The sequence below is a fragment of the Aphelocoma coerulescens genome, chromosome 26, assembly GCF_041296385.1.
Source record: "Aphelocoma coerulescens isolate FSJ_1873_10779 chromosome 26, UR_Acoe_1.0, whole genome shotgun sequence".
NCBI lineage: Eukaryota > Metazoa > Chordata > Aves > Passeriformes > Corvidae > Aphelocoma > Aphelocoma coerulescens.
The window spans coordinates 6,516,468-6,543,717 of NC_091039.1; the positions used below are offsets into that span (position 1 = coordinate 6,516,468).

Below are 27,250 nucleotides of genomic sequence, written 5' to 3' on the forward strand. Positions count from 1 at the left end.
TCGGGCGGGGGGTGCGAGTGCGAAGCGTCCCGATCCTCGGGGGGGTCTCCACGGGAGGGGCGCCCCGCGGGGCCGGTCCCGGTGCCACCCCCGCCGTGTCTCCTCCCTCCCGGCCGCTCCAAGGCGCCTGCGCTGCCCCGCGCCCGCCGCTCCGAGACCATGGCATCGCCGGCCGTGGGGCCGTGCCCCCGCCCGCTGCCGCCTCCGGTGCCCGGCTCCATGCGCCGGCGGCCGCCGGGCCCCGCCGCGTCCCCCGCGCCCGCGGGCGGCCGCTCCCCGGGGAGCCCCGGCGGGGCCAGGGCTGCGCGGCGGCTGCGGCGGCGCGGGGGAGCCCCGCGGCTGCTGCCCGACGTGCGGAGCATCTTCGCGGCGCCGCGGGAGCCCCCCGAGCGCGGCCGCGGCCACCGCTTCGCCCCGCGGCTGCCGCGCCGCGGATGGTGCGACCTGTGCGGGGAGGCGGTGCGGGAGCGCGCCCTGCGCTGCGACTGTGAGTGCTGCCCGCGCCTTTCCGCGTCCTGCCGAGCCCTGCGGAACCCTGCTGAGCCCTGCCGAGCCCTGCCTGCCCCTCGCTGTCCCGCAGCCCTGCCCTGCCCGCACCCCCGCCCGGTGCTGCCGTCCCGCATCCCTCACCCTGCCCGGCCTCTCCCCCCCCGCCACGCACCCTCTCCCTCTCTTTTGCCCCAGCTCTGCACCCCTCAGGGTCCCGCTTTGGTGCCGCGGGGACCTGCCGGGTCCCCCCGCTCCCCCTGGGAGGGTCCCGGGGGGCTGCGCATCGGGAGGGACTGGACCGGGGTCTCCTGGTGCGGGCGGTGGGCGCGGGTGCGGTGCTGCCGGGCGGGTTTGGAAAATGAAGCTTTTCCAGGAAAGAGGAGATGATCGACTCATGGGCGGAGTTGGCATCAGCAGCTCGCGGTGAGCAGGAAGGGTTCGTGTTTGTAAAGCTTTACAGTGAGAGATAAAGTCCTCTAGAATTTGTAAATTTGCCTGAAGTTCTGCCCAAACTCGCGGGGGGAGGGAGCTGTGCCAGGGAGACGCACGAAGGCGCGTGTTCCTCCTGTCGGGTCCGTGCTCTGCTGGAGCTGTTCGTGCTCTGCAGGAGAGATTCCTCTTTCCCCCGTGTGGGAAGGGGCCGAACGAGGTGACTCTGCTGGGGCTCTGCAGCGACCCCCGCGCCGTGTCCCCTGTCCCGGGGTGCTGCTCCCGCTCCCCGGGGAGGTGTGGCCCGTGGTGGTTGCAGGAGGGGCAACGAGGGGGTTTGAGCAAACCCGTGTCACTGATAACCTGGGGATTTGAGCCTTGCTGGCTGTGAAACTGCTCCTGTCCCGCTCAGTCCCTCAGGCTGGGGGGAAACTCTTTCGGGATGCAGCTGCTGGGGCCTGAGGGACTTGAAAATTTGCTGGTCGGGGTCAGCTGAGCCTCTTGATTTTCAGCAGGAGGTGTTAATGCTGATGCCATTCCCCGCAGGTTTGTGCCCACAGGATCACCTGTACCTGTGAGGGTGCCCTCAGTGTGGGTGTGGAGGGCAGGGAACTGGTGCCGGTGGTAATTTGGGACTGAGCCGCGTCCCACCGCGGGCTCTGGGCCGGCTGCGGGACGCGTCGCTGCTCATTTTTGGGGCTGTTTGGGAGGGTTATGCCAGGCGCGTGCAGCAGCACCAGCCTCACCGGGGCAATTAGTGCCTGCCTCAGCCAGTTCTGGTTCTTACGCTTGGCTTTCCTTCGATTACGAATCAATTAAATGTTTCTGGTGGGGATTTGCGTGGCGCGGGGCGAGCTGGGCTCTCGGCCGTGCCTCCCGGTGCCGTTTGGGATGAAGGGCGACCGGGAGAGGCAGCCGCACCATATGGCCCTGCTGCCTCGCATTAGGGCTTTAGCGCTGACTGCTGTTAATTAAATGTAACCCAGCCGCCACCACAACGTGACACGGGGACACGCCGGGGCTGGGAAGTCGCGGCGCAGGGCGTTGGTGGAACGAGGGGGATGTAAATCTGATTTCTGGGGTGCTTTCTGCCCGCCGTTCCTGATTAATTCCCTCAAACCCTGCTGAGAGCCGGATGATTTCCCGGGGCTGGGAGCTGCAGGGAATGTGTGAATGAGAGTGCTTAAAGAAATAGCGAGTTTAGGAGAAATAAGGGTTGTTGGAGGGGGAAAAGAAACTTTCTCGAGGCTCTTTCGCCAGCCCCTGGAAACTGGGGTCGGGTGTGAGGTGAGGTCCTGGCTTGTGTGCTTTGAAATCCTGACTTAAAATACGAATTCACAGAATTTTGTGGCGTTGCGAAACGCCGTCAATAGTTGTTTTGAGGGACTTCTCCTCTGGCAGGATGTTTTCCATACTTATACTGAAACAGATTTTAAATAACTCTATTTCCCTTTTCATTTCAGAGAATTATGCAGACTGTGGGAGTAGTTCTGCCTCAGAAACTCCCCAAACAACCGGGATGGGCGGGAGGAACTCTCATATCTGCATTCCCTGTCATCCCAATAGTGATTCCCATTAACAATGCCCGAGAGCTGCAGACGGGGTGTGCTCTCCCCCACTTGGTGAATGTTTCTTTTTCTTTCTGATTGCAGCGTTGCCGCTTGTTTGCTCTTGACTTGCAGCCTGAGGATACTCAGGTTTTTGTTTGTACAGTTCTGGCCTATTTTTATTTACGTCAGATCTGGTTGTATTTAGTAAAACGGGAAAGTGGCATTTATTTATTTATTTGTTATAGTTATTTACTCTTCAGCCTGGAGAAAAGGAGGCTCAGGGGGGACCTTCTCTGGTTTTAACCCAAGTCCTGCCCAGGGGTGCTGCACCTGGGGCTGATGCAGATGTTGCCTGAGACATGGGAGCCTTTTTTCCCTGCTTTTATTCGGAGTGTTCCAGGTTCTGTGCAGGACAGACATCCAACATCCTGCTCCCCGCGGTGTCAGTGTGAAAGGATGGGGAGGTGGCAGCTCGGGGGCAAATCCGACTGGCATTCCCTGAAAATCCTTGTTTCCAGCCTTGGAGGGAAGGCACTTGGGCAGGAGTAGCTGTGCCATTTTATGCTGTGCCTTGAATATCTTCTATTTAATGCGTGTGGCTTTGTGCTGCTGGCACCTCTCAGAGCTGAGTCAGTAGTAAAGTCAATAATCTCCGTGTCGGGGTGTAAATGTGTCTGTCCCATTGCTGGGGGACAGCTTTTCCTGCCAGCTTTTCCTGGCAGGGGAGGAGCAGGGGGCAGGATGGGCAGGCTGCAGAGGCACATCTCTGCTGTGGGGTGTTTGGTGAGCTCTGGTGGGGCGGGTGCAGTGTTGGGTGTCCTGGTGACTAACGCAGCTTCAAAGCCCTCTGCGTGTTTTATTGGCTTTGGGACAGCACAGAAACCAGGCTGGGCTGGGAGCTGGGGCAGCTTCCTGGTGGGAAGGGTTGGGTGGACACCGGGTGGGAATGGCTCAAGTGCTTCCCTGGCTCCCGGTGTCTCTGATAACCAAAATTCAAATATTTTGGTTATTTGCCTTAATAAAATAACACATTGTTGGCTGAAGGGCTTCTTTGCAGGAAAGTCACTCCAGCTCCCCGTGCTTCCCTGTGGGCAGGGCTGCGTGTGGGGCAGCCCTCGAGGGAAACTTCAGAGCGTGTCCAGCACCTCTGCAGACGCAGTCACACCTGAAGCCAGCTTTTGATCTGCAGATCTTATGACACAGATCCAGCCCAGTAAAGCACCTCAGCATCCAAACGCGTTTTGTGCCTCTGGTCTGGAGCCGCCCTTATCTCCCAGAGCAGCTCGTTCCGTGTTCAGGCTCTGCGCTGAATCAGCCCCTATTTCCTTCGGCAGGGAGTTGGTAAAACACCATTTCTCTTTCTAATTTGTAGAGCAAACTTCAGTTCTAAGGTTACTGGTTCTCCAGTAGCCGTTTGCTTAAGATAACGAGTTCTTTAACGAGCCCAGCCTCACCTGGACGGGGCTCTGCTCACACCGCTGGCGCCCTTTGGGACACGGTGCTTTTGGTGTCTCTCCTTCCACGCCGTCCTCCCACACTCGGCCGTGCCTCCAGTCTCGCCACTGTAAATAATAATCGCTGACAGCTCGCAGGACCCGCAGCACTGTGCATTTCTGTTCCGTTTAGCTGATCCAGGCAGATTCCTGAGGCTTTTCCTGCTGCCGGGTGACTCGGGCAGGTGGGGATGGCGCTGGCCGGGCGGGTGCTGCTGGGGTTGGGTGAGGACGGGGTGGGGTCCGGGGGTGCCTCCCGCCCACCGTGGCTGCCCCAGGCAGGGCGTGCTCCTCCCCGGGAGGAGATGGAGCTGTGGGGAGGGACGGGCACCTGCCCAGAGCCGTGGGACAGGCTCGTGGGGTGGCTCAGGTCTTCCAGGGTCATGTTTCCTGCTGCATTCCAGTGCAGTGCCTTGGGAAGGGTTTATGGAGAGAGACGCCAGCCGAGGCTCCAGCTCTTACCTTGCAGGTTGGTTTTTGGGCTTCTCCCCCTGCTTCGTGCCGGTGAAGCTCAGTGGAGTTTGCTGTTCGGGGTGTGGGAAGGAGGGATGTGCCCAGGGGCTCTCTGGGTGACTGAGACAGCCCCCTGTGATAACTCACTGCTTTTGCTGCTCGGGGTGGTTTTTGGACTGGTTAAATTCCACCTTTGTTACTCCCTGTGTTGTGCAGGGTGCTGGAAACTGTGAGAGGGGTCCTGAGCAGAGAGGTCACGGGGGAGTGGGTCCAAAGTGGCAGATTTCAGGGGCGTTGTTAAACTGATGCTTGTGTCCCACCCCATCAGCTGAGAGCTGGTACAGCTGTCACTGATACACCGTGGAATGGTTTGGGTTGGAAGGGACCTCAATGCTCATCCCATCCCACCCCTGCCATGGGCAGGGACAGCTTCCACTGTCCCAGGCTGCTCCAAGTCCCGTCCAACCTGACCTTGGACACTTCCAGGGATCCAGGGGCAGCCACAGCTGCTCTGGACAATCAGTGCCAGGGCCTCACCTCCCCCACAGAGAGGAATTTCCTCCCAATATCCCATCTAAATCTCTCCTCTTTTGGTTTAAAACCATCCCTCTTGTCCTATCACTAAAAAGTCACTCTCCCTCTTTTTTAGAATGCCCTGATTTTCACAGATGCTGTGAACGGCTCCACAAGCCTCTCTTAACTATGTGCAGAGTTTAATCAATATTATAGATATAGTTAATCTCAGTGTATTCCTTGAACCTCTGATTAGACACTGGGGACTATTTATCCCTCAAACTTTAAAAGACTGCAGGGAAAAGCAGCAAAGAGAGAAGAGAGGATGCCGGGAAGAGACCTCCCAGCGCACGGCCGGGTCCTGCGCTTTCTCTCTCTAATCTCTTCCGTTGGGTTATTTTATCTTATCAAGCAAAAAGCCCCAGAAATAGAAAGTTTTCCATGGCTTACAGGAGATGCACGAGCTCTGAGCTGCGCTCCCCGCTCAGAAAAATAAATAAATAACCCCGTGAGATGGCAGCAGGTTGTAAATGGACAATGTCAGGGCTTTATCTCCGTGGGGGAAAAGGCCTCTCGTGGGAGCAGACACAACTTGCTCCGGTGCCTGCTGTATCCCAGAGCATTTGGGGTTGGAACGTGCCTGGAGAGCTCCTGGCCTCCTCTCCTGAGGATGATGGACGGGAAGGAGGGAGCAGCCACTTGCTTCGGGCTTGTAACAAAGAGAATCCGTAAAATCTTCAGGCATTTCCCCAAATCCAAGCCCTGGTCTACGGGACTGCGCCTGCCGAGGAGGCCCAGCAGGGAGGTGTTGCTGGTTAGAGGTAGGTGGTGATGGGATTCGGGGTTTTTGGCTGGGTTTGCAGGTTTTCTGCTGCTCTTTGGGGTGCAGGGTTTGCCTTGGTGCTGCTGAGCACGGCCTGGCCACAGGGATCCTCCCTGGCAGGTATGGGGTGGGCACAGGGCTGGCACCACACCTGTGGCCCCAGGTGGCTTCAGCTTCTCTCTGGCTCTTCTGCAGCCCTGCTCTGGCAGGAGCACAGGCTCTCAGTGCTGCCCCACTTGCCAGTCCAAAGGAAAATCTGATTTTTGTTAAATCATGGCTCTGGAGCATCTGCCAGCAGCTGGGTTTGTGCTCCAGATGCTGCAGCGGCGCAGGGACCTCGCAGAGGGGTGGCTGTCACCAAGGGGGCCTTGCCTGCTCTGGACAAACAGAAACAGGCCCCTGGGGCTTGCCAGTGTTTGCAAACAGATGAACCCAAACCATCTGGTTTAGACCTAAAACTGCTGACGAGACCGCGCTGATGGAGCTGCAGGGCTGGGGCTGGATCAGCGCCCTGGGGCTGGATCAGCGCCCTGGGGCTGTCAGAACCTGCTTTGCAGGAGGACTGAGACCCTTCCCTGGGTGCTGGCGGTGGTGCCACAGGTCCTGCCCTGTCCCCTCAGAGCCTCCCACTGTCCTGGTGCCACGGGGCCACATCCTGCTGCCACCCCTGAGGTCAGCCCGGTGACGTCGGGCACACGAGGAGCGCCTCAAGCAGCACAGCTTGCAAAGCCCAGCCTCAGGTGCAGCCTGCACTTCGAGGTGTGTGAGCCCCGAAGGGTTCCAGAGTTTCAGTGGAGGAAGTCTCGGTTCTGCCACCTTGGCCCCGCTCTCAGACCCCTGCGGGGCCTCCCTCCTCCTTTTGTGCCCGTTTCCACTCGGTCACGTCGAGCTGGAAGGTGCCCCATGGGGTCTGTGGTATCCTGGGGGTGGGGGTGGGCAGAGGACTGGAGAAACTCTTCCCTGGGAGCGTGGGGAGGCCCTGCCCCATCCCTGGAAGTGTCCAAGGCCAGGTTGGAGCAGCCTGGGATAGCAGAAGGTGTCCCTGCCCATGGCTTTAAGGTCCTTTCCAACCCGAACCGTTCAGTGGCTGTGTTGAGGAATTGAGGTGGGAATTTATACAGGACTGGGTTGCTCCATCCCACTTTATCTGTGGAGAAAGGGGAATTCCCTTCAGCCACCAGAGCTTTTCACAGTACCGTGATCTTTCTCGTTCTGTTTTTGAGGAAAAACATTTCCAAGTGTTCCATTGTTTGACTGGAATGGAAATTATCTGAACGCCTGAGTGGAGGCATCCTGCTCCTCTTGGCAAACCGGTCACGTGGCTGCTTCCCAAAGCTGTGCAGGGTTTCTAAAATTAGTGTTCCCCACCGGATCCCGAGTGATTAGGTCTGTTAATAGGTGACGGTGATTAAGGAGGTGTCACACTTTAATCCCACAAAGAAATGCCACAATGGGCCTGATCCGGAGGAATTGCCCGGGAATTGGCATTGCTGTGGCCCAAATGATGTGTGTCAGACCTTTGGCTGCCACTGCCTCACGTGCTGGAGCTGCCCAAATCTGAAAATCTGGGCCCACACGGGCAGAAGGGACGAGGTGGTGGCAGATGCTCAGGTGAGCTCACAGCTGGAGCATTCTCCAGCTGGCACCTCCAGCAAAGACTTGGCCAATGGCCCCTGTTGAAAGGCAGTTCCAGCTGCTCCAAAGGTCACGCATTAAATTACTGTAACTGCAGCTTATCTCTAATTAAAAAAAAAAAAAAAGAAGCCGAGTCTCCCTGCTTCTCCCCCAGGCTTACTTGAGACAAGTGACTTGGAACAGGAGAATGACAGACAGCTCACGCCAGATGAATGCTAAATGATAAATGATTTCCCTGTTTCCTCTGGAGATTGATGTTTCCCCCCTCAGGCACCAGCTCCCAGCAGTGGTTCAGCTCCTCTCACTCATTCTCAGGCACTGAAGAATTCACCAGAGCTGAGCAGAAATCAGTTTCCAGAGCAAACATGGGATATTCCTTTGCTTTCCTGCAAGCCCCAGATAGTCAAAACCAATGACCCAAAAGCTAAAGAAATAAAAGGAAAAGGGACAAAAAGGAAAAAGAAAGAAGGAGTGTATTTAAAATACAAATTCAGTGGCTCTCAGCAAGGTCACGGGGCTGGTGCAGGGACAGGCACTCACATCCCTCTGTGGAGTGACCTCTCCTGCCTTGCTTTTAGGATGTAATTTTTTTTTTTTTCCAGGTTGGTGACCGCTCTGGAATTTTGGGCAGTGTAAAAAGTAAATTTAAGATTGTTTGTGCGGCAGTTAAAAATTAAAAGGCTCAGGTGGGCCATTAAAGTGGGAGGAGGTTGTTCACTGCAGTCAGGAGGGTTTGGGGGAGTTGGGCCTTTGAGGGAAGGGGCTGTGGGAGTGATGGCCATGAATATGGGATAACTGGAGCTGGCTGTGCCAAATGTGCCCCTCTGCAGCTGGGGGTGAGCAGGACCCTGTGCCTGAAGGGGTTAAAGCTGGGCTGTGCAGAGTCATCTATGCATGAACGGGTTAATGTCTGACACTGGGTCAGCATCCAAAGAAAACAGCCACAGAAATGCCTTGCTGCACCTGGGGACAGGAGGTCACAGCCTCTGCTGGGGCTGGGATGTGTCCCTGCCCTCTCCAGGGGTGGATTTGGGGCTGCTGGTGGTCGGTCCACACCTCTGTCACCGGAGCTGGCCCTTGAACTTCTCGTGTTTAAGCCCTGGCACAGAGCAGCTGTGGCTGCCCCATCCCTGGAAGGGTCCAAGGCCAGGTTGGACGGGGCTTGGAGCAGCCTGGGAGTGCTGGTGGAAGGTGTGGGAGGTGGAACTGGATGAGCTTTAAGGTCCCTTCCCACCCAAACCCTTCTATGCTATTTAATGACCTTAAATCGATTGACCTCTGTCCAGTGCAAAGATGTTTCTGATGGTGGGAGGTGAAGGATCCTTTCCCTGTGCACCAGCCAAGCTTTTGCTGCAGGTGGCACCTCCCAGGAGTGGAGCTGGCCAGAGATACCCCGAGGTTTGGTGGGATTTGAGCATTTTCCATGTCAGTGTGCCAGCAGCTCGGGGAGAGGCAGCAGGATGCGTGGCAGGAATGTGGCTTGTGCTGCTCCATCGCATCCAGGAGCACAGGATTCCCTGGGGAGAGGGTGTGCGAGCAATTTTTGCTCTGGATGAGGTGTTGAGGTATCTCCTTACCTACAGGAGTGTGCCCGAACGGGGCCATGTGTGGGAACAGCGACATATGCCTGGCTCCAGCTCCGGCCGTGCTGGAATCCCTCTGCCTTGCAATCCAGTCCCTTCCCGTGGGTCCCCCACTGCCCCCCAGCCCCATCCTGCAGCTCTGGGGTGCCTCACTCTGTCCCTTCTGTCCCTGCAGACTGCAGGTACACGTGTCACCAGGAGTGCCGCAGCCTCATCCAGCTGGATTGTCGCCGGCCGGGCCAGTGGCAGAGCCAGCTGTCCCCAGAGAGCACCCTCCTGCCACCCTGCAGCCAGGTACGCCGGGGAGGGGGCTCGGGGGGGGGGGATTCACCTCCAGAGCGCGGATTTCCTGCTCCCAAAGGGGTTTCCAGGAGGGAGGGCTTGTCAGGGCTCGGTCTGGGAGTGTCGCTGAGGTGTCACCTGCAGGCCATGAGCGCCGTGCCCTGCCCGGGTGGGATGGAGGTTGGGAATGTGGGCATCCCCCTCCCTCCCTGGGGAGGTGTGTGTGGAGCTCCGGCGTGTTTGAAGCGCTGCTGTCGCCTGGAGCAGAGCGGGGACATCAACCCCCACATGCCAGTGCCTGCAGAGGAGGATCAAGATTGGCATTAGCCTGTCCCAGCGCCGTGCACAAGGCCTGCAGCCAGCAGCACAGGTGCATTTTCCTGCATCGTGCAGGGCAAGAGCGCCGATTTCTCCAGGAAATCTGGAGTTCTGGCTGACAGCTTTGTTTTGAGAGTTTCAGTGGTTCCGGGGGATCGAGGCTCTTCAGTCTGTGTTAGGGATGTGCAGTAATCCCAGGGTTACTCCGGAAGGCTCAGCTTTGCCTTAATCCCCCCAGGGTCCTGCAGTGTCTGGGACTCCAGCGTGGGTGGGACAGGCTGTGGGGCCAGGGAGGCTCTCACTGAGCCAGATGAGATGGGAGATGCTTAATGCTGCCAGCCCAAGGCATTGCTGAGGGACCTGCCTGGAGTGGGTTTGGTGGGGATGGAGCCTTTCCAGGCTCTGTGTGCTTTTTTGAAACGTTTGGAACAGCTCCCCGGGGAAGTGGTGGAGTCACCATCACTCAAAGTGTTCAAAAAATGAGTGGATGTGACACTTCATGGTATGGCTTAGTGGGTGTGGTGGGATGCAGTCAAAGGTCTTTTCCAGCCTTGATGATTCCGTGATTCTGTGTTCTCACCCTCATTATAACTCCGTGTTTACGTCCCTCTTTGTGGGAGACCTGGAGTGGGAGCATTTTGCACTTTTCCAGAGGCAAATGTGGGGTTTCAGTTGGGTGTGTGGGGTTTGGGTGTCATCCAGCCTTTGCTGTACAAGCTCTGGCCTTGCTGGGCAGCTGCTGCTGCTCTGAATGAAATGGTCAGGAAGGATCTGAAGTGGGACGGGGTTGATCGTTCTAAGCTACGCATTACAAAGGGGCTCAGAGCGGGTCCTCCACTCCAGGTGTTTGTGTAAGGGAGTGAACCTAAATTCGGATGTGGTTACAACTCCTTTGGGTGTCACTGGGCTTCCCCCAGCAATGCTGGGCTCTTGGAAAAACGAGAAGGGCTCGCTGCATCTTCAGGGCGATCACCCCAGCCAGGGTTATTGATGGGCCTAATAACAAGCAGGGACCCCGTGTTTCGTGGCCATCCATCACCCTGACACGGCCCTGGTGTCATCCCGGGGAGGGGGAGGTCCCTTGTGCCAAGGAAGCAAAAATGTCTCTCCAATTCCAGCAGCAGAAACCCTCAAGCACATCCCAAAGCCCTGGCTGGGGATTGCACCTCGGAATCCTCAGTGCAGCAAAGCCCTGGCAGGGGTCCCGTGGCCTGTGCTGGGGGTGTGGGGGCTGATTTGGGGGTTAATGAGGGTAAATCACTGCAGCAAAGCTCCATTATTCTTCATGGATAATCGGGGAAAAATCATTGCCAGGTTTGCTTGATCTGAGCACACAGCCACGTTCCTGGAGTGCTTCTGTTGGTCAGGCAGGTTTTGCTGCTGGAAAGGAGGAGAATGGAGGGAAAATAATGTCAGTATTCCAGCAGGAGGCTAGCAGGATGCCTGAATATGCTGGCAGGAGGGGAAGAGGCCTGAAAACACATGAAAAAATTAATATCTGCCATAGCTGGAAGTCATTAAATTCTATTATCAAAATAAAGCAAAGTGGAAGCGCCACTGAAATAACTATTTGAATATCACCTATTTCAGTGCTGTTACCATGTAACGCGAGCACTGATAATTTGGGCTTTGATCCAGGTAAGTATTTGGGAGTGTGTTACATTTGGGTCCCGGTGCAGCCTCCCAGGGTGACATCCAGACTCTGCCAAAGCTGCCAAAAGCCTCCACTGCTCTCGGCAGCTCCAGGAGTTGGGTCCCTGGATTTGGCAGGGCTGGCTGTGTGCCTCCCTCCTGTGAACTGCTGCAGGTCACCGGGGTCACTGGGGTTTTGGGGGGGCTGATGTGCAGGTAACCATTAAGTGCAGCTGCTGCTGAACAATGGGGTAAAAGTTATTGGGTTTATTTGTCTTTGTTGTTTTTTTTATGGAGCTGATGTGCCAAGCAGCTGGACTGCAAGGAATAAATGAGGGGTTCTTGGAGAATTCCATGGGGCATCCAGGGGTCGCACACTGGTTCCCCTGGGAAAAACTTGGGCTGAGGCTTCATAAAAGACCCCAGTGCTGATGCTCCCAACCCTCACTTTCTGCTGGTGTTGCACATGCTCAATTTAAGCCTCTTTCTCCTCTAAATTTATCGCTGTGGAGCCGAGGGGGCTGTGCTGCTGCAGGAAGGCGCTGCTGCCATAAGAACGTGGCTTATTTATTCCCTCTGTAAATAAAGCCACTTGGATTCTTGCCTTCCTCTTTCTGAGATGCAGATGTTGCCAGTCTTCCCATCTACATCCCGGTTTGTATTCATGGGATGCTGCTGTGGTGGGCACGGAGCTCTCAAAGCCTCGTAGCAATTGAAGTCCTTCAGCAAATACAGATGGGAGGGTTTGGAGCAGCATCTGCAACCTGTCAAGAGGGGAAGAGGTTTTAGTGCTGGATGGTGGCTTGTGGGAAGGTCTTGGAGCCCTGTGGGAGCAGCTGGAGGAGCAAGTTGAGATGGGATATTGGGAAGGAATATCCCTGAGGGTGGGGAGGCCCTGGCACAGGGTGCCCAGAAGAGCTGTGGCTGCCCCTGGATCCCTGGCAGTGCCCAAGGCCAGGTTGGACACTGGGGCTGGGAGCAGCCTGGGGTAGGGAAAGGTGTCCCTGCCTGTGGGATCCTGTGGGGATCAGAGCCCTGCCCCTGCCCAGCCCCACAAATCCCGGTGATCTTCTCCAAGCAGGAGGGTCACAGCTGCTGTAAAAGCAGGGCCCAGGAGCTGAACAGCTTTTTACTGGGCTGCAGTTGAAGCTGCCTCAGTCTGGGTGCTGAAATTGCTCCTGCTGCTCTGACATCAGAGGCACCCACTTGTGGTGGCCAGGGGGTCCTGGCACCCCGAGGAGGGTCTGAGCTGTGTCCTCACCTGCCTCCCCCCTTCTTGATTCCCTCAGAAGGTGATGCCACAGCAGCTCCCGAGGATGCTCTAACAGGGACTGAACAGCCCCCAGCCCTCCGTGGCACCGCGTTTTGGGTCCCCAAGGTGGTGCCAGGGGTCCCCGGGGGCCAGAGCCAAGCCCAGCACCTCGGCTGCGAGCTGGGTGAGAGATTTTGCAAGAGGAAGTGGCCGGGGCTGCGGGGCGAGGGCAGGAAGGGGAGGCGATGCTGCTGCGCCGGCACCCCCGGGAGCGGCGAGCGGAGCGGGAGCGAACTGGGAGAGAACTGGGAGCGAACTGGGAGCTCTGCCCCTTCCATGCTGCCCCAGCGCCGCTGCGCAGGGAGGCGGGAGCAGGAGGCGAGGGAAGGGAAGGGTTACCCGGCACGGCTGCCTGTTAAGGAGGAATAGCTCGGCAGGATGAGCAGAAGGAGCTGCTGCAGATAAGCGGCGAGCCGGGGATGTGAGCGCGGGGCTCGCCGGAGCCGCAGCGGGGACCCCGATGGTCGCCGGCCCCCCGAGCCCCCCGGCTCGCCCGCAGCCCCTCGCCTCTGCCCGGCTCCCATGACCATCGGCAGCAGCATGAGCAGCGGCTACTGCAGCTTGGATGAAGACCTCGAGGATTGCTTTTTCACGGCCAAAACCTCGTTCTTCCGCAGCGCGCAGAGCAAGGTCCCCGCCAAGGTAACGCAACTCGCGCGCAGGGCTGGCGGATGCCGGGGCTCCCGCACGTTCGGCTGCGGGTGCTGCCAAAAATGAGCTTGTGCGGGAGCCAGGGCAGAGCTGCCGGCGGGGAGGGGGCTCTGCCCTCTCCTCTGCGGGGTCTGCACCGCTGCGGGTTTTTCTCAGCCCTTGCCACGCCGGGTTTCCCCGTTCCCCGGGGATTCACGCCGGAGGAGCCGGCTCTCAGTGTGCTTTTTCAGCATGAGGTGAAATCCTTTAGCAGCCTTTAGCCAGCTGTCAGCCACGGGTCAGGCTCCCCGGCGGGGACCTGTGGTTTGGCCTTGCAGAATCTGCACCATGAGTGAAAATTGCACCTGTGGGGTGGATGGGAAAGTTCAGGGCAGAATTAATCTGTGAACTGATTAACGCGATGATGAACGTGGTCCTTTTTGGGGAGCCTGGGGCTGTGTGTGCCTGCCTTGGAGAAGGACAGAGGGTTTGGCTGGGCAGTGTTTCACCCAGCATGAGATTTGTGTCTCGGCAACATTGCCAAGGCTGCTTCACAGTTTTAAAATGTCTATTTAAAAAAAAATAATAAAATAAAAATCGCTGTCTTGAACTTTGGAGCCCCAACCAGAGCTGAGCATAAAAGGAGAAGGTGCTGCTGCAGAAGTGGGAGTTTCACACGGGAACGAGAGCCCTGCAGCACCCAGAGATCAAACTTGGCCCGGGGAGCAGCTTTTTCACTGAAAATCCTCCCGTAAACCACCAGCACCGAGGTGCTCCTGCTCAGCCTCTGCTGTGTTTGCACCTGAGGCTGCAGAGCCGCAATCCTCAGCAGGTGCTTTGGGGTTCAGCTCCCTGCAGCAGGTCCAAGGGCTCCCCTTGGCAAAGGGGGGGCTGTTTTGGAGAGAGAGCTTCAGTCAGCTGGGAATTTTATTGAATTTCTCTGAAGAAAATGTTTAAGATGGGATATTCCCCGCTAGCCAGCAGCTCCCTCTCGTTATGATTAACCGACACGTACTGCTGGTTTTTAAATGTCATTTGATGATTCATTTGTGTAGGAAATGGAGGAGATTGGGGTGCTGGTGCAGCCAGAGCTGCTCTGTTTGAGCCAGGGCACTGCAGATCCTCGGGGACCTCTGGAAATCAGCCTGGTGCTGTTGCTGTTTGGGATTTCTCCCTCACAGGGGGGTCAGGAGCTGCCTCAGCCCCTTTTTCCCCAGCTCCTCACCTGGACGTGACCGGCGTGGGCGGCAGAGCTCAGGCTGCCAGAGAAGATGGAGCCTTTCAGGGGGTTGGTGTTGTGGGGAGGAAATGGTTCCTGTGCATGAAAAACACTCCCCCCCCCCGCTAAACTGAACCCAACTGGTGTTGTGTAATGGGTCTGTGTGTGGAGGTGGATTCTCACAGAGAAACCACGCTCAGGCCTTGGTGGAGGAAGGTTTTGGGGGGGTTCATGGCTTGTTTGGGGTTGGTGGTGGTGGTACAGCTCCTGCAGGAGCACAAGGCAAGGAGGAAGAGGACACTGAGGAGGTGGTGGACATCTCCCTTGAGTTTTGATCCACTCCCTGTCCTTTCTTTTTACCTTGGCACCTTATTGAAGTGGTAATTATTCAACTGGAACATTTCCATCCCTGCAAGGGCTGTGTGTGACAACGACTCTGTTTTTCACCACCTGCTCCTGGCCATGGGCAGAAAACATCAGCTCAGACCCCCGAGTGAGCTGACCTGGTGGATGTGTTTGGGAACGGTGAGGGTTGTCCATCCTGGGATGCCCAGGAGTGATTCCTGAGCCCAGGACAGTGGGCAGGGCCTGCTCTGGGCAGGAGGAAGCTCAGTATGGATAACTTAGGGATGCATGTCCTGAAAGACACAGGAAACATCTCTGTGGAGGAAGTGGGTGGGTGGGTGGGAGGGGACACACAGGCCACTGCACGGCACTTAACAGAGTGGGATTTGATCTGTAGGATTACAGGAACAATTTTTCTGATTGAAACAACTGTATTAGTCTGAAGAGCTTCTTTCTAGGAATGCTGTAATTCCTTTTTATTCTCAGAACCATCAGCAAAATCACTCTTCATTAGCAAAGAGCTGGTTGAGATCTCAGATGTGACCTCGTCCCTGGAGATCCAATTCTTTGCATTTTCGGGCCTCTCCAGCTGAATGGCTTCAGTGGCTTCTGCCTGAAGCCTGATTGCTCAAAACTCTGCAAAATTGCTCTTGGAGTCCTGCATCAGTGGCTGATGGGAGAGCTGGCTCAGAGAGGGAAGGGGGGAAAGGGATGGGAAGCACAGGAGGGGCAGAACCCAAACAGGGGCTGGATGAGGGGATCTCCAAGATCCTGCCCGGCCTTGCCCCATAATCCCAGGGCTGGCCGGTGCTCAGGGCAGGTTTGTGGGGTGCAGGGAAGCAGCTGGGGCTGGGGGGGGGGCAATGTGGGCATGGCCAGCCTGGTGCAATGCAGAGGAGCTCCAGCCTGGACACCCCTGAGATGCAGCTCCCTGTGAGGACCTTGTCAGCTCTCACTGCTGAGCTGAGCTGTGGCAGGAAAATCGGTTTCTAAGTGAAATCTCCATGGCAATCAAAACACTGAGCCCGTCTTCACTTGCTCTAACCTCTCTGAGATGCAGCAGCCATCCCTCTCCCCTGCTCTGGAGAGGCACAGCTCTCCTGCCTTCTGCCTTTTCCTCTGAGCCCCAAAGGAAACCACAGCATCTCATCTGAATTTCTCAAAGGGAGGGAACTGTTGGGGGTATTTAAGGTTTTTTGGGGATTTTTTTGGTCTAGATCTCTTGTGTGATTCTCGCCTTGCCTGTCTGTGCTGGAGCAGTGGATCCTTTCCCTATATAGTGCTGTGAACCCTGGCAGTGGGTGTTGAAGGGGAAGTGTTGGGGAAGTGCAGGGATGGAGAGCTCTGTGAGAGCAGAGATGTCCCAGCTCTGGTGACAGCCCTGTCCCCAATGTCCCTGAGCTGCCACCACACCCTGCTGCAGCAGGATTTACAGATCTGAGCTGTTGGTTCTCGTGTTTCTGAATCCAATTTGAAGCACCCACGTTTCCCCCCAGCCCTTTGTGCCGGGGTGTGTTTGTGGTCCCAGGCGATGCCGCTCTGAACTGCGGCTCCACAGCCAGGGACACTCGGATGTGCTTCTCCAGGCTTTGTTTTCTGGTGCTTGAAGACAAATCTTTCCTTAATAAGCGGGAAAAATGAGGATTGATGCCCCAGGCCATAAAATCCCTTCAGAGGAGATCTCTGAAGTGCTCCTGCAGTCTGAACAAGGAGCCAAAGGGAGAGCTTGGGCTGCGGGTTTGGGAATGCGAGTTGTCACAGCCTGGCTGATGGAAATGGTGATGGAGCTGTGCCCGAGCACACCAGGGAGGACTTGGCCACTCCTGCCTCGAGATAAGACTGCCAAGAATGTGGTGATGCTGGGCCAGATCCGTCCCCACTGCTTGTGCTCTTCAGATTCATTAACGAAATAGCTGGTGAGGAAAGCTGGCTGGGAGCGAGGGGCAGGGATGGTGGCCCTGGGGCTGCAGGGAGGTGGCCCTGGGGCTGCAGGGAGGTGGCCCTGGCTCCAAGGAGTGGCCACACTCAGACCTTCTGCCTCTGCTGCTTTTCCGTGTTTGCTTTGAACCACAGTTCCTGAGCTGCTGCTCTTCCAGCCTGTGAGCTGAGCATCCAGGCTGTGACCGCACACCAGCTCCTGTGGTGGGACAGCTCCTGGGTCCCACCTGGAGCTGTTATTCCCCAAACAGGGGCCCAGCAGTGGTGCAGAGCTGCTGCCTTGGGTGCTTCTAAAAGGTTTTTAAGTTGGGGCTTGACTTGAGAAGGTGAGAGGCTGTAGGGACGGTGCTCTTTGAACGTGGGGTGTGTTTCTCCTGGCATCCTTGCAAACTGATAAATGGAGATAGCTGTCACTTAGAACTCTTTTGAGAGCTGTCACCATCATCTCGATGGCCCCTGGGTTGTCCATAAAAGCCTGGCAGGAGTTTACAGCTCATTAGCTGAGTGCTGGCTTGCACAGAGGGGGCCGGGGGCGGTGAACTCTGCCCAGCCCCGGGCCATGGGCTTTGTGTGCCACGGTCCTGCCCCTTCCCAGAGCTCATCCCGGGCAGCCTTTGTCCCGTGGAGCATTAGCCCAAGTGCCAGCTGAGGCTCCAGCCACTCCTTACAATCGGTATTTCTTACAGCTGAGCAATAATGTGGGTTGTGGAGGCAGGGGCAGGGCACGGGCGGGTCCTGCGCTGCTCTGGATGTCCCAAATCACCGTGTCCAGACTGTCCTGGCAGCCCGTGGGTCCCCGTGTCACTGCAGCCACCACTGCCCGCGAGCTGTTTTATGGCAGTGCCACAGGGCTGGCAAAGCCCTCCGCTGCCCAGCCTGAGCGATGCCAGCTCGCTGCCAGCATGTTTAACCGTGGCCATGCGATGCTGTGCAGCAGGTTTTCCATGGAGCAGGCGTGGAACCCTCCTGGCAGCTCCAGGCTTCCCGTGGTTTTCCTGCTGGTGGCCCAGGAGGGTGGCACAGTGGCCCAGGAGGGTGGCACAGTGGCCCAGGAGGGTGGCACGGGGCAATGTGCCGGTTCCTCTGCTGCCACACTGATGTCGTGTTCCGGGGCCACGAGGCCAGGTGATGCCCAGGGATGGCTGAGCTGCCTCTTCCCTGTTTTCCATGCGGGAAAGCTGCAGGCCCAGCAGTGCCCGCGAGGGTGTAGGTGCAGATCAGAGATGTGGTTTTGTTCACAGCTCGTCTCATCCTGTCCCGGTACAACAGGAAATGTGGCAACGGTTTATGGTTTAAAGCTTCTGTTTTTCTCCCTTTAGCCAGAATTGCAGATTCTGCACCAGAAGCTTTGCACAACCGGAGGTTGGGGTTGATTTGTGAGGAGCAAGAAGTGGCTGATCTGATCATGCACTGGGGGGGGAGCAGCACTTCTCTTCCCAGGCTGTGGCTGCTCCTCCCGGGGCTCCTGCACCACGGGGCTGGTGCTGCTGGGCTGGTTTGGGTCTGGAAGACAGAAAAGCAGAATATTTAGGTGTGCAGGCTTGGGATGGGTGGGTGGTCCCTGCTTGGGGGGCTCGAGGTGCAGCCAGGCCTGAGCATCACTTGAATGGCAGGAAGAGGTGAAGGGCTGAGCCCTTGGATCCCCAGTGCCCTTATGGGCTCCCCCAGCCCTAAATAGCTCACGGAGCTGGGGTGGCCCCACTCTGGATCCTCTGGCACAGCTGGCTGGAGTTTGCCTTAATTTTTCTCCCGTGACCTCATTGTGTGTCCCCAGGTTTCATCCAGACACTGTCCTGTCACCGAGCCCGTGGTGGGATGGATGCAGGCAAAGAGATCATGAGAACTTTCTTTCCCTGCAGCGGGAGGGGGTGGGAGGAAGGGGGCTGGCGGGGGGCTGAGCAGGCTGCAGGTGCCCCTGACCTGCCCGCTGTGGGGAAGGGAGGATGCCACAGCTGGGCAGCGCTGCGGTGACATCGTGTGACAGCGGTGACATCGTGTGACAGCCGTGACATCGTGTGACAGCCGTGACGTGCTCCTGAGCCAGGCCCCTCCTGCTGCGAGTGCTTTGGGTTTCTTGGAACCCGAAGCCATCCTCGTGTGCCGTGTCCCTGCTGCTGCGAGGCCCTGGGGCACCGCTCCAGGCTCCTGCGGCCCTGCTGCGCCGTGTTCCTCCATGGAAACCGAGCCGCTCCACGGCTCTTAATTGCTGGCACAGAGCTGTGGCCCTGGGCTGGGAACATCGCAGGAGGGAGGGACCTGCCCTGCTGGGGAGAAGCAAACTGCAGGGACAGGGACAGGGACAGGGACAGGGACAGGGACAGGCAGAGCTGCTGTGTTTGCTTTTGCCATGCGTATCTGGATGGATGGGTGGATGGATGTGTGGATGCTGTCTCTGCTGGGCCACTGTTTGTGGCCATGGATGATGTGTGGTGCCCTCAGCTCTGCGGCTCCAACTCTCTGCTTGCAGGAGGGGACGGTCCTGGGGGTTGGTGAGGGGCAGCCCAGCTGTGGCTGTGTCACTGCAGTGACATGGGTGATGTGAGGAAGTGCAGGGTTTCTGAGAGTTCATTTTCTCTTAACTTATAGGGAAGGGTGGGTTTTTTGTTTGTTTTTCCTTTTTTTTTCTTTTCCTTCATGCTACTTTCAAAATCTCAGCCCTCGGCATGATTTCTAAAGATGATTTTTAAAGACTCCTCTGCCACACACAGCTTTGGCCTGCGTGTGGCCAAGGCTTGGTGCAGTGGATAGATTGAGGTGCAGCGTGAGCCAAAGGACTCTGACAGATTGGGGAGTTCTGATAAATGGATATTTATGTGCAATTCTCAAATAACCCAGGAAAGCTTCGCTTTTACTGTCATAAAATGCTTTGGGTTGGAAGGGGCTTTGAAGATCATCCAGTGCCACCCCTGCCATGGGCAGGGACACCTTCCCCTATCCCAGGCTGCTCCAACCTGGCCTTGAACATTTCCATGGATGGGGCAGCCACAGCTTCTCTGGGCACCCTGTGCCAGGGCCTCCCCACCCTCACAGGGAAGGATTTCTGCCCAGTATTCCATCTAAATCTCCTCTCTTTTCGTTTAAGCCATCACCCCCTGGTCTAAAGCCCCTCTCCCTCTCTCGGAGCCCCAAGGAAGGCAGTGACCAAGGAGGCTGCAGCCCCGTGTCAGCGCTGTCCCCTGGGTGCCTGCTCCACGTGGGTGCCTCGAGCTGTCTGCTGCTCTGGGGCAGAAATTGGGAAATCGTGAACTGTCACTGGGGAATCGCTGCCGTGAGTCCCAGCACTGCAGCTGCCTTGCCAGATTGCAGCCAGGGTTTCAGTTTGTCCTCTGCTTGATTCTCCTCCTGAAAGAAATACCATGGGTAGCCTTGGGCAGTATTGGCTTATTTACAGCTTGCTGTGTCCTTGTCGTGTGTGCTCTGGGGCTGTCTGGGAAGGGACAAGCTTTGCTCCCCAAGCTGCCTTTTTTCCCTTTTTTTCCCTTCTCAGAGGTTACAGTTTTCATTCTGAGCCTTCCCAGCCTTGATGGCACATCCCTTCACGCTTTCTGCTCCCTGCTAATGCCAACTTCTGAGCAAGCCCACATAAAATCTGAGAGCGCTGCACACAGTTCCAGGCAGAGCTGGCAAAATGCGTTCCCAGGCTGTCTCCAGGGAAGGTGGTGAGTTATGGGAAGGCAGCAGAGCTCTGAGCTGGGGGATCCAGCCCGCTGAGCATTGCCCAGACACACAGAGGCTTGTTTGCTGCAGATCCAGCAGATAGAGCAGGCAGTGCTGTGGAGACCTGCCCTCCTGGCTGGAGGGGAGCCAGGGGAGGTTTAGATTGGATCGTAGGGAAAAATTCTTCATGAAAGAGTGGTCAAGCATTGAACAGGCTGCCCAGGGAAGTGATGGAATCACCATCCCTGGAAGTGTTCAAAAGGCCAGTGGATGTGACCCTTGGGGACGTGGTTTAGTGGTGCTGTGTTGACAGCTGGACTCAAGCTCAGAGATCTTTTCCGACCTTAATGATTCTGTGGTTATTCATTAGTGACGTTTCCATGGGTGGCCTTCAGGTAGAGCCCACCTACAGGTCAGATCTGCTGGTTTTGGAGGAAATTCCCCCAAAGCTGGGCGAGCAGCAGCCTCTGTCCTCCTGTGGGTGAGCCCACGCAGGCACTGAGCAGTTTCTGACACGGGCTGGGATGCCTGGACTGGCCCTGCAGTGCTTGATTTATTATTAGTCACACATCCAGCCTGCTGCTCGTGTGCTTTTATTGCTCTGAGCTATAATTTCCCAAGCTTTGGACAAGAGCAGCGAGAGATTTAACTCCAGGTTCTGCCTGGGTGAACCCACTGGAAGCTGCTCGAGTTTTGGGGAGTCAGAGCTGTGAATACTGGAAATAGGATGGGTTTTTTTTTTCTTGCATTGCCAGAAGTAAATAAATGCTCACAGGTGCAGGTGGCTTTGCTTTCAAAGTGGGTTTTAAGGGCTGGATATGTTGTCCTGGTTTGCACTGGGATGTTTCACTGCTCCGTGACACCAACTGGTGCATTTTGTGTTGCCCTGCACTGCCTGTCACCGGTGTCAGAGGTGGTTTGGGGTTGGGATGTGGCATCCTGCACATTCAGCCTCCTGGCTGCAGGGACCATCCCCGCCTGCGTCATCACTGCTCGGGATCTGCGCAGGATCCGCTCCTGCCTTCCCAAGAAAACGTGGAGCTGAACAGATGGAGCGTTACCCAGCACACAAAGCAGCTAAAGCCCGGCTCTTCTGATTCCAGAATGTAACACAAACGGTAGAAGAAGAAAAACCCGAGCCTCCGACCATCCAGGAGATCAAACAGAAGATTGAAAAGTACAATGCAAAGGTCACCAACTGCCTGTTGATGAAACTGGTACGTACTGGGCTGGTTTTCCCTCACACACAGACACTGCTGCTGGTTTCTGTGGGCTCTGAACGGGGCCAGCCTGTGGGGAAGGTGTCATGGGGTGAGAGGGCTGGTGGCTGTCACGCTGCTTCTCCTCCTGCTTGGCTTTCCAGTGTCAGACACTCCAGGTAACCCTTCCCCACCTCCATCCCTCCTTCCTGACACTGATCTCTGGCAATGAGTTGCCACAAAGACTTGCCCCAAATGGATGAGCCCCCGTTGTTGCAGTGGGGATGAGTCACGGTGGAACTGGGGCAGTTCAGCAGCTGTTGGAAGTGGATTTAGAAACACAAAACCTTTCCAGAGAGAGATGCTCTGCCCTCACCACTGCCAGGCTTCCTGGGTGGGCTGTGCAGAACCAGGCTTTTCTCCCGATTCCTGTATTTCTGCAGAGCTCAGGGTGGGGTAAGACACCTGTGGTGGGATCAGCTGATCTCGGAGATGTGAGAATCCCTTAAATGGGGAGTAAAACTTAAGGAATAAGGTTGGGAGGTCCTGCTGAACCAGGGGTTTCAAATCCAAATTAAGTGCAACTACAAATTCCATGTAATGGAATTTCCATAACTGCCTTTGTAGCAGGGCTGGCTTGAAATAAAACAAGATCCCACAGATGAGAGGAAGGGATGAGTCACTGCCAAGAGAAAATCAGTAGTGACTGTCCCGGAATTACGGGGTATTTTTGACATGATTAATAAGAAAGGCTGGAACTCCCAGAGCGGGGGCAGGTCCTGCTGTCACCCCACGCTGCAGACCAGCCTCTTGGGGTGGAAAAGGGACTGGAAAAGCTGCCTGGAGCCTGATCCCTGTGTGCTTTGCTCCAGAACGACGATGGGACGTACACAGGGTTCATCAAGGTGCACCTGAAGCTGCGCCGCCCCGTGACGGTGCCGGCCGGCATCCGGCCCCAGTCCATCTACGATGCCCTCAAGGACGTGAACCTGGCTGAGATGACGGACAAGAGAACCTCCTTCTACCTGCCCCTGGATGCCATCAAGCAGCTCCACATCAGCAGCACGACCACGGTGAGCGAGGTGATCCAAGGGCTCCTGAAGAAGTTCATGGTGGTGGATAACCCCCAGAAGTTTGCACTTTTCAAGGAGATGCGGAAGGATGGGCAAGGTGAGTTAGTTCAGGGCCTGGCACCCGCCAGCTCTCCCTGGAGTGGTGAATTTGGCTTCTGTTTGGTGTCCTGTGGGACTCACTGGGGCGTCAGGTGGGCAAAGTCTAAATCCAGGTGATTTAGACCTCCACAGGAGGTGATGCTGCTTAAGTTAGCAGGGAATTACGGTGTCAGAAGGGGCTGAAACCCCCTGAGAGCTTACAGAGACTGTTATGAATCTGTGCCAGAGACTCAGCCCCCTCCCCTGTGATCCTGAGCATCCTTTCCCATGCTCCAGCTGACCTCCTGAGCTTCCCTCTGCCCCGGCAGCCCCGACCTCACTGTGGGTGTTTGCTGTCCCCTTGCAGTGCTCTTCCAGAAGCTCCCTCTCACCGAGTACCCCCTGTACCTGCGGCTGCTGGCGGGCCCTGACACGGATGTGCTGAGCTTTGTGCTGAAGGAGAACGAAACTGGGGAAGTTGAGGTACCTTGGTGACTCTTTTCCTCGTTTTTCACATGAATGTGGAGCACGTGGCAGGGCTGGGAGGTGTGTGGCAGAGGCAGCAAAAAAAAGGCTGTTTCCCTCTAATGGGGCTGGGTTGGTCTTTTACTGCTCCTGAATGCTCTGGGTTTTTAAAACAATTCAAACTTGAGCTGTGAAAATGCTGAGGCCAGTTTTGATGGCCACTCCATAATCTGTTTATGGAACCCAGCAGTGCCACCCCAGGGTTAATCGTGGCTAATTAGATTAGCTGAACGCTGTTAGAAGTAATCCACTAATTGAAGTAAAAGCCAGGGACACTCAGGTAATAAATTCACAGCCAGATTTTGGTTGAAATCTTGCTCCCCACCACAATGAAGCAAATGCTGGGAGCTGCTGCATCCTGCAGGATTCTGCTTCCCGTGCTGTGCCGGGGGGAGGATTGGGATAGTCCTTCATGCTGTAGCCCCTTACCCCTTCTCCCTCACGAGATTAAAATCCCTGGAGATCAGATATGTTTAGATGTATTTTATTGCTCCTTGTCACAGATTCAGAGGTAAGAACCCACAAACCCCGTCAGGTGTGTGCTCACTTCCCCTGTGTTTCTGCTGGTGTTGCAGTGGGACGCGTTCTCCATCCCAGAGCTGCAGAACTTCCTGATGATTCTGGACAAAGAAGAGAAGGACAAAATCCAGCAAGTGCACAGGAAGTATGAGAGGTTCAAACAGAGACTGCAACAGACCTTGAAAGAAGCCAGAGGCAAACCTGGATAACCTTCAGGAGGCCCTGGGCATCAGACTAAGCTAGAGACTGTTTTTAAATGAAAAGACTTCTCAGGACACCTTAGTCGTCATTCTCCCTCTTCGACCTTCCATGAGGACTGGCTCCCAGCACCCCTAAAATGATCCTACTGCATTTTCTTCTTCTGAAACCTCTTCTCCCAGGACCAGAGCCAGTCCAAGAACGGGAAGCCTGTTTCTGAAACAGCTTCAACAAAGCAAACACAGCTGCTGGTTGGCTTTCCAGCCGTGCCATCCGCTGGAGAGGCTCCGTGGAAGATTCTCGGTGTGACACCCAACAGGACCCATCTGCTGGCTGAAGTTTCGAGCAGGGCAACTCTTGCTGCTCCTGCTCCTCCCAGCGAGTTGCTTGTTCCTGTTTGGAGGTGCTGTGGCCCACAGTGCCCTCGTGGCCCAGTTCTGGTTTTGTAAGGAGAGCACAGGAAGCAGCAGCAGAAGGGGAGGAGGTTGTTGCACCGAACCACGTGGGTGTTGCAGCTGTAACCAGCGCTGGATGGACTTGTTCAGGGCTAAGGCAGCCAGGGAAATGTCAGGTTATGACACCAAGGCAGCTGCAACACCCCAACAGTCTCTTAGTAAATATTATTGCAACTTGGTAATAGTAACTCCCAGGAAAATCATTCATTTTGATTCTATTTGACTTCTAATTTTGAAAAGAGCTGAATTACAGTAAATACCCCTGATGCTAAGTTAGCCAGTGTTTCACCGGTTCTCTACTCTGTAGGAATTGGGACCTAGTTTCCAGAAATTCTGTTTGAAAAGTGTGAAGGTGATGGTTGGGGCATGGGCTGAGGGCTCAGTGTTGAAGGTTTAGCAATACGTGGCCGTCAGAGGAACCCAGGAAAGCTCAAAGCCCCTTCACAAATCAGATTTTGAGCTGTGAATGTGTCTGGCCCCGAGGGAGAGAAGCCCCAACCAGGGCTGGGGTGTGGAGGTGGCACCAGGTAAGGGAATTATTGTCCTTGGATGCTTTCTGCTCACCCCACCTGTGCTTCCTCCTGCTCCCCCTCCTCGCAGTGCTGTCCCAGCCCTGCTGTCCCTGTCACACCCTCCCTGTGCCCTGTTCTCCTTCCTCATTGTCAACTGGTGCTCTCCTGCACGTCCAGGAAGCTTCCCAGGATTTGCTCTCTCCATGGAGTTAGGAGAGGACAGCAAGTCCCTCTCTGCTTGTCTCAGGGCTCCCACCAGGCCGAGCATCCCTCAGAAAAGTGCTCGAGCTGCAGGCTCGGTCCCTGCCCTCGCTCCATGGTGCTGATGCCATGCAGGGATCACTGCTGGGCTGGGAATGCTCCAGGGATCCCGGTGGGGGAGGATGGGCCCCTTGTTTACCCTCAGTGCTTCGTCCCAAGCACGCTGCACACAGCCAGGGCCAGCCCTCCCTCTGTTTACACCACAGCAGGGCGCAGAGAACAGGGATCGTTAATGCTGGGTTGGGATGGGGCAGGGAAAGGGGTTTGTGTGGGCTTGATGAACAGCTGCCCCTTTGAGCTCACTGTGGCTGCTGGGATCCCACCTGCAGCCAGGGCGAGGGGAGGTGACAGGGTTTTGGGGAACGTGGAGGAGTCTAAAATTTACCTCAGTGCCTTTTTCTTCCCTTAAGTGTGAAAACTTTGTGTTTGGACTAAGGAGGAAGCTGTGCAGGGGCCTCGTCCCTCCTGTCCCCCCGTGTCCCCCGCACTGGTGGGACGAGGCCGTTGTGGGATGAGGAGGGATGAGGAACTGGTTTGCTTCTTTCTGCAAGGTGACTGCTTGGGATTTTTTTTTCCAGATTTTGAGTATGTTTGTTTCTAAACCACATGAGAGTAACTGCATCACTCCGAGCCCTCGGTTTGTGTGAAAGCCACTTTCTGCCAAGCTCAGTTGCAGCTCCTGTTCTGGCCAGCAGTGAGGGTTTGCTCGCAGGGCTCTGGTGCAGAAGAGCCTCCAGCTGTACTGTACTCTACACCCAATGACCTTTAACAACTGCTGGCAGCCACAGAGCAGCACTTTCCATGCTCTGGGGCTGTTTGTCCAGCTACAAGCAGACTTAGTACTTCACTAGTCACTTGTGAAGTCATTTAAATACCATTTATCTGGTGCTTTGAGCCTTGACAGCACCGTATAAATACTTCAGTTCCACCGTGGGGAAGAGCGCTGTAAAAACTGCCAGTGGTTCTGAGAGGGAAGAGCCACACGCTTGGTTTGAAATCCCTTTTCCTTCTGGCTAAAAGTTGTGCAGGTTTCCTTTTTTTTCTCTTTTGGTGAGTTTTGGTGAGTGTCCCCTCTCCCCTCCTGGCCCCAGCATGTCTTTGACAGTTTGTAGAAGGCATGGCTTCGTATGCAATCACTGTGGATGCTGCTGAAAACCTCCTGCCCCCAGAGGGCTCTTTCTTTTGGTTTTTTCAAGGTGAGGGGCATCTGAAGAGCTGGTGGGTGTTGAAACTCAAATTCCCATGGGTCAGTTGAGCTGTTTTTAGAAGTATTTGCCCCTTCTTTAAGCGCAAAATCCTGTTGGCAGTGCCTTTGGTTAGCAATTGTCTTGCCTAGGTCGTGTGAGTTTATTTTCCATGGCTACTATAAAACCTGTAAGATAATGTGTATAGGATGGAATAGTAGAGCTTCTATGGCAAAGTGAAATGCATTTTTGCAATGCTGTAATTTATTTTTACTACTCCCTAGCGATTCTATGGCATTTTTACAAAATGTCTCACTCTCAGCTTTTTCTGAAGGTTCTGGAACTCTTTGTTCATATGCAGACAGTGTAAGAGACAATGATAATAAAACTGTCAGTAATTAAAGAAATCTCTTGGCCTTCTTTTTCTGGTGCCCTGCTATGGAACTTCCGTGGATTAAGTCTGAAGGGAAATACAGGAATCCTGCCTAGAGGTGAACTGAAGTTTCCTAGCCTACAGTTAAAGAGCTAAAGAACATCCACCCCTGTAAGACCTGACCAAAGTGTTCCATTATCTTCTAGCTGGGGCTGACAGAGCTGTTACCTGTAATAAATTACAGCTCATGTCACACATTAAAACGTATTTTTATATGTAAAAATAACACATAACTACAAAAGCCCAGCTCACAGTTAATTCTCAGTGCTGAAGTGTCTAATTTCAATACCTGGAAATGTTTAAAAGGATAAAATCTAAGCCCGAGTGGGTTTTACTTCTGACAATCTGTGGCACAACACACTGGACCGTCCCAGGATTGTGCTGGAATGTATTTTTCTCATATTTCAGTGGAGGTTTATTCCACACCCTTGATCAAAGATGCAAAGCAAGAATGTTAAAGTACCCAAAAGCCACTGTAGCATCCAGTGCTTCGATACCAACTTCCAGAAACC

At 55.5% G+C, this 27,250-nt stretch overlaps 1 protein-coding gene across 5 annotated transcripts; it reads left to right on the forward strand.

Moving 5' to 3' along the window:
* Positions 1–159: 159 nt before the first annotated feature.
* RASSF5 (Ras association domain family member 5) lies at positions 160–26,697 on the forward strand. 5 transcript variants are annotated; one of them, XM_068995676.1, is made up of 7 exons: positions 4,306–4,430; positions 5,669–5,748; positions 9,144–9,262; positions 21,405–21,518; positions 22,373–22,670; positions 23,019–23,134; positions 23,752–26,697. In XM_068995676.1, the coding sequence occupies exons 1-7, from the start codon at positions 4,345–4,347 to the stop codon at positions 23,902–23,904; spliced, it is 966 nt and encodes a 321-aa protein (XP_068851777.1). In that variant the 5' UTR covers positions 4,306–4,344; the 3' UTR covers positions 23,905–26,697. The 5 variants fall into 5 exon arrangements, with proteins under 5 accessions (XP_068851776.1, XP_068851779.1, XP_068851777.1 ...); XM_068995675.1 differs by lacking the exons at positions 4,306–4,430; positions 5,669–5,748 and adding an exon at positions 160–487; XM_068995678.1 differs by lacking the exons at positions 4,306–4,430; positions 5,669–5,748 and adding an exon at positions 1,224–1,464.
* Positions 26,698–27,250: the final 553 nt, after the last annotated feature.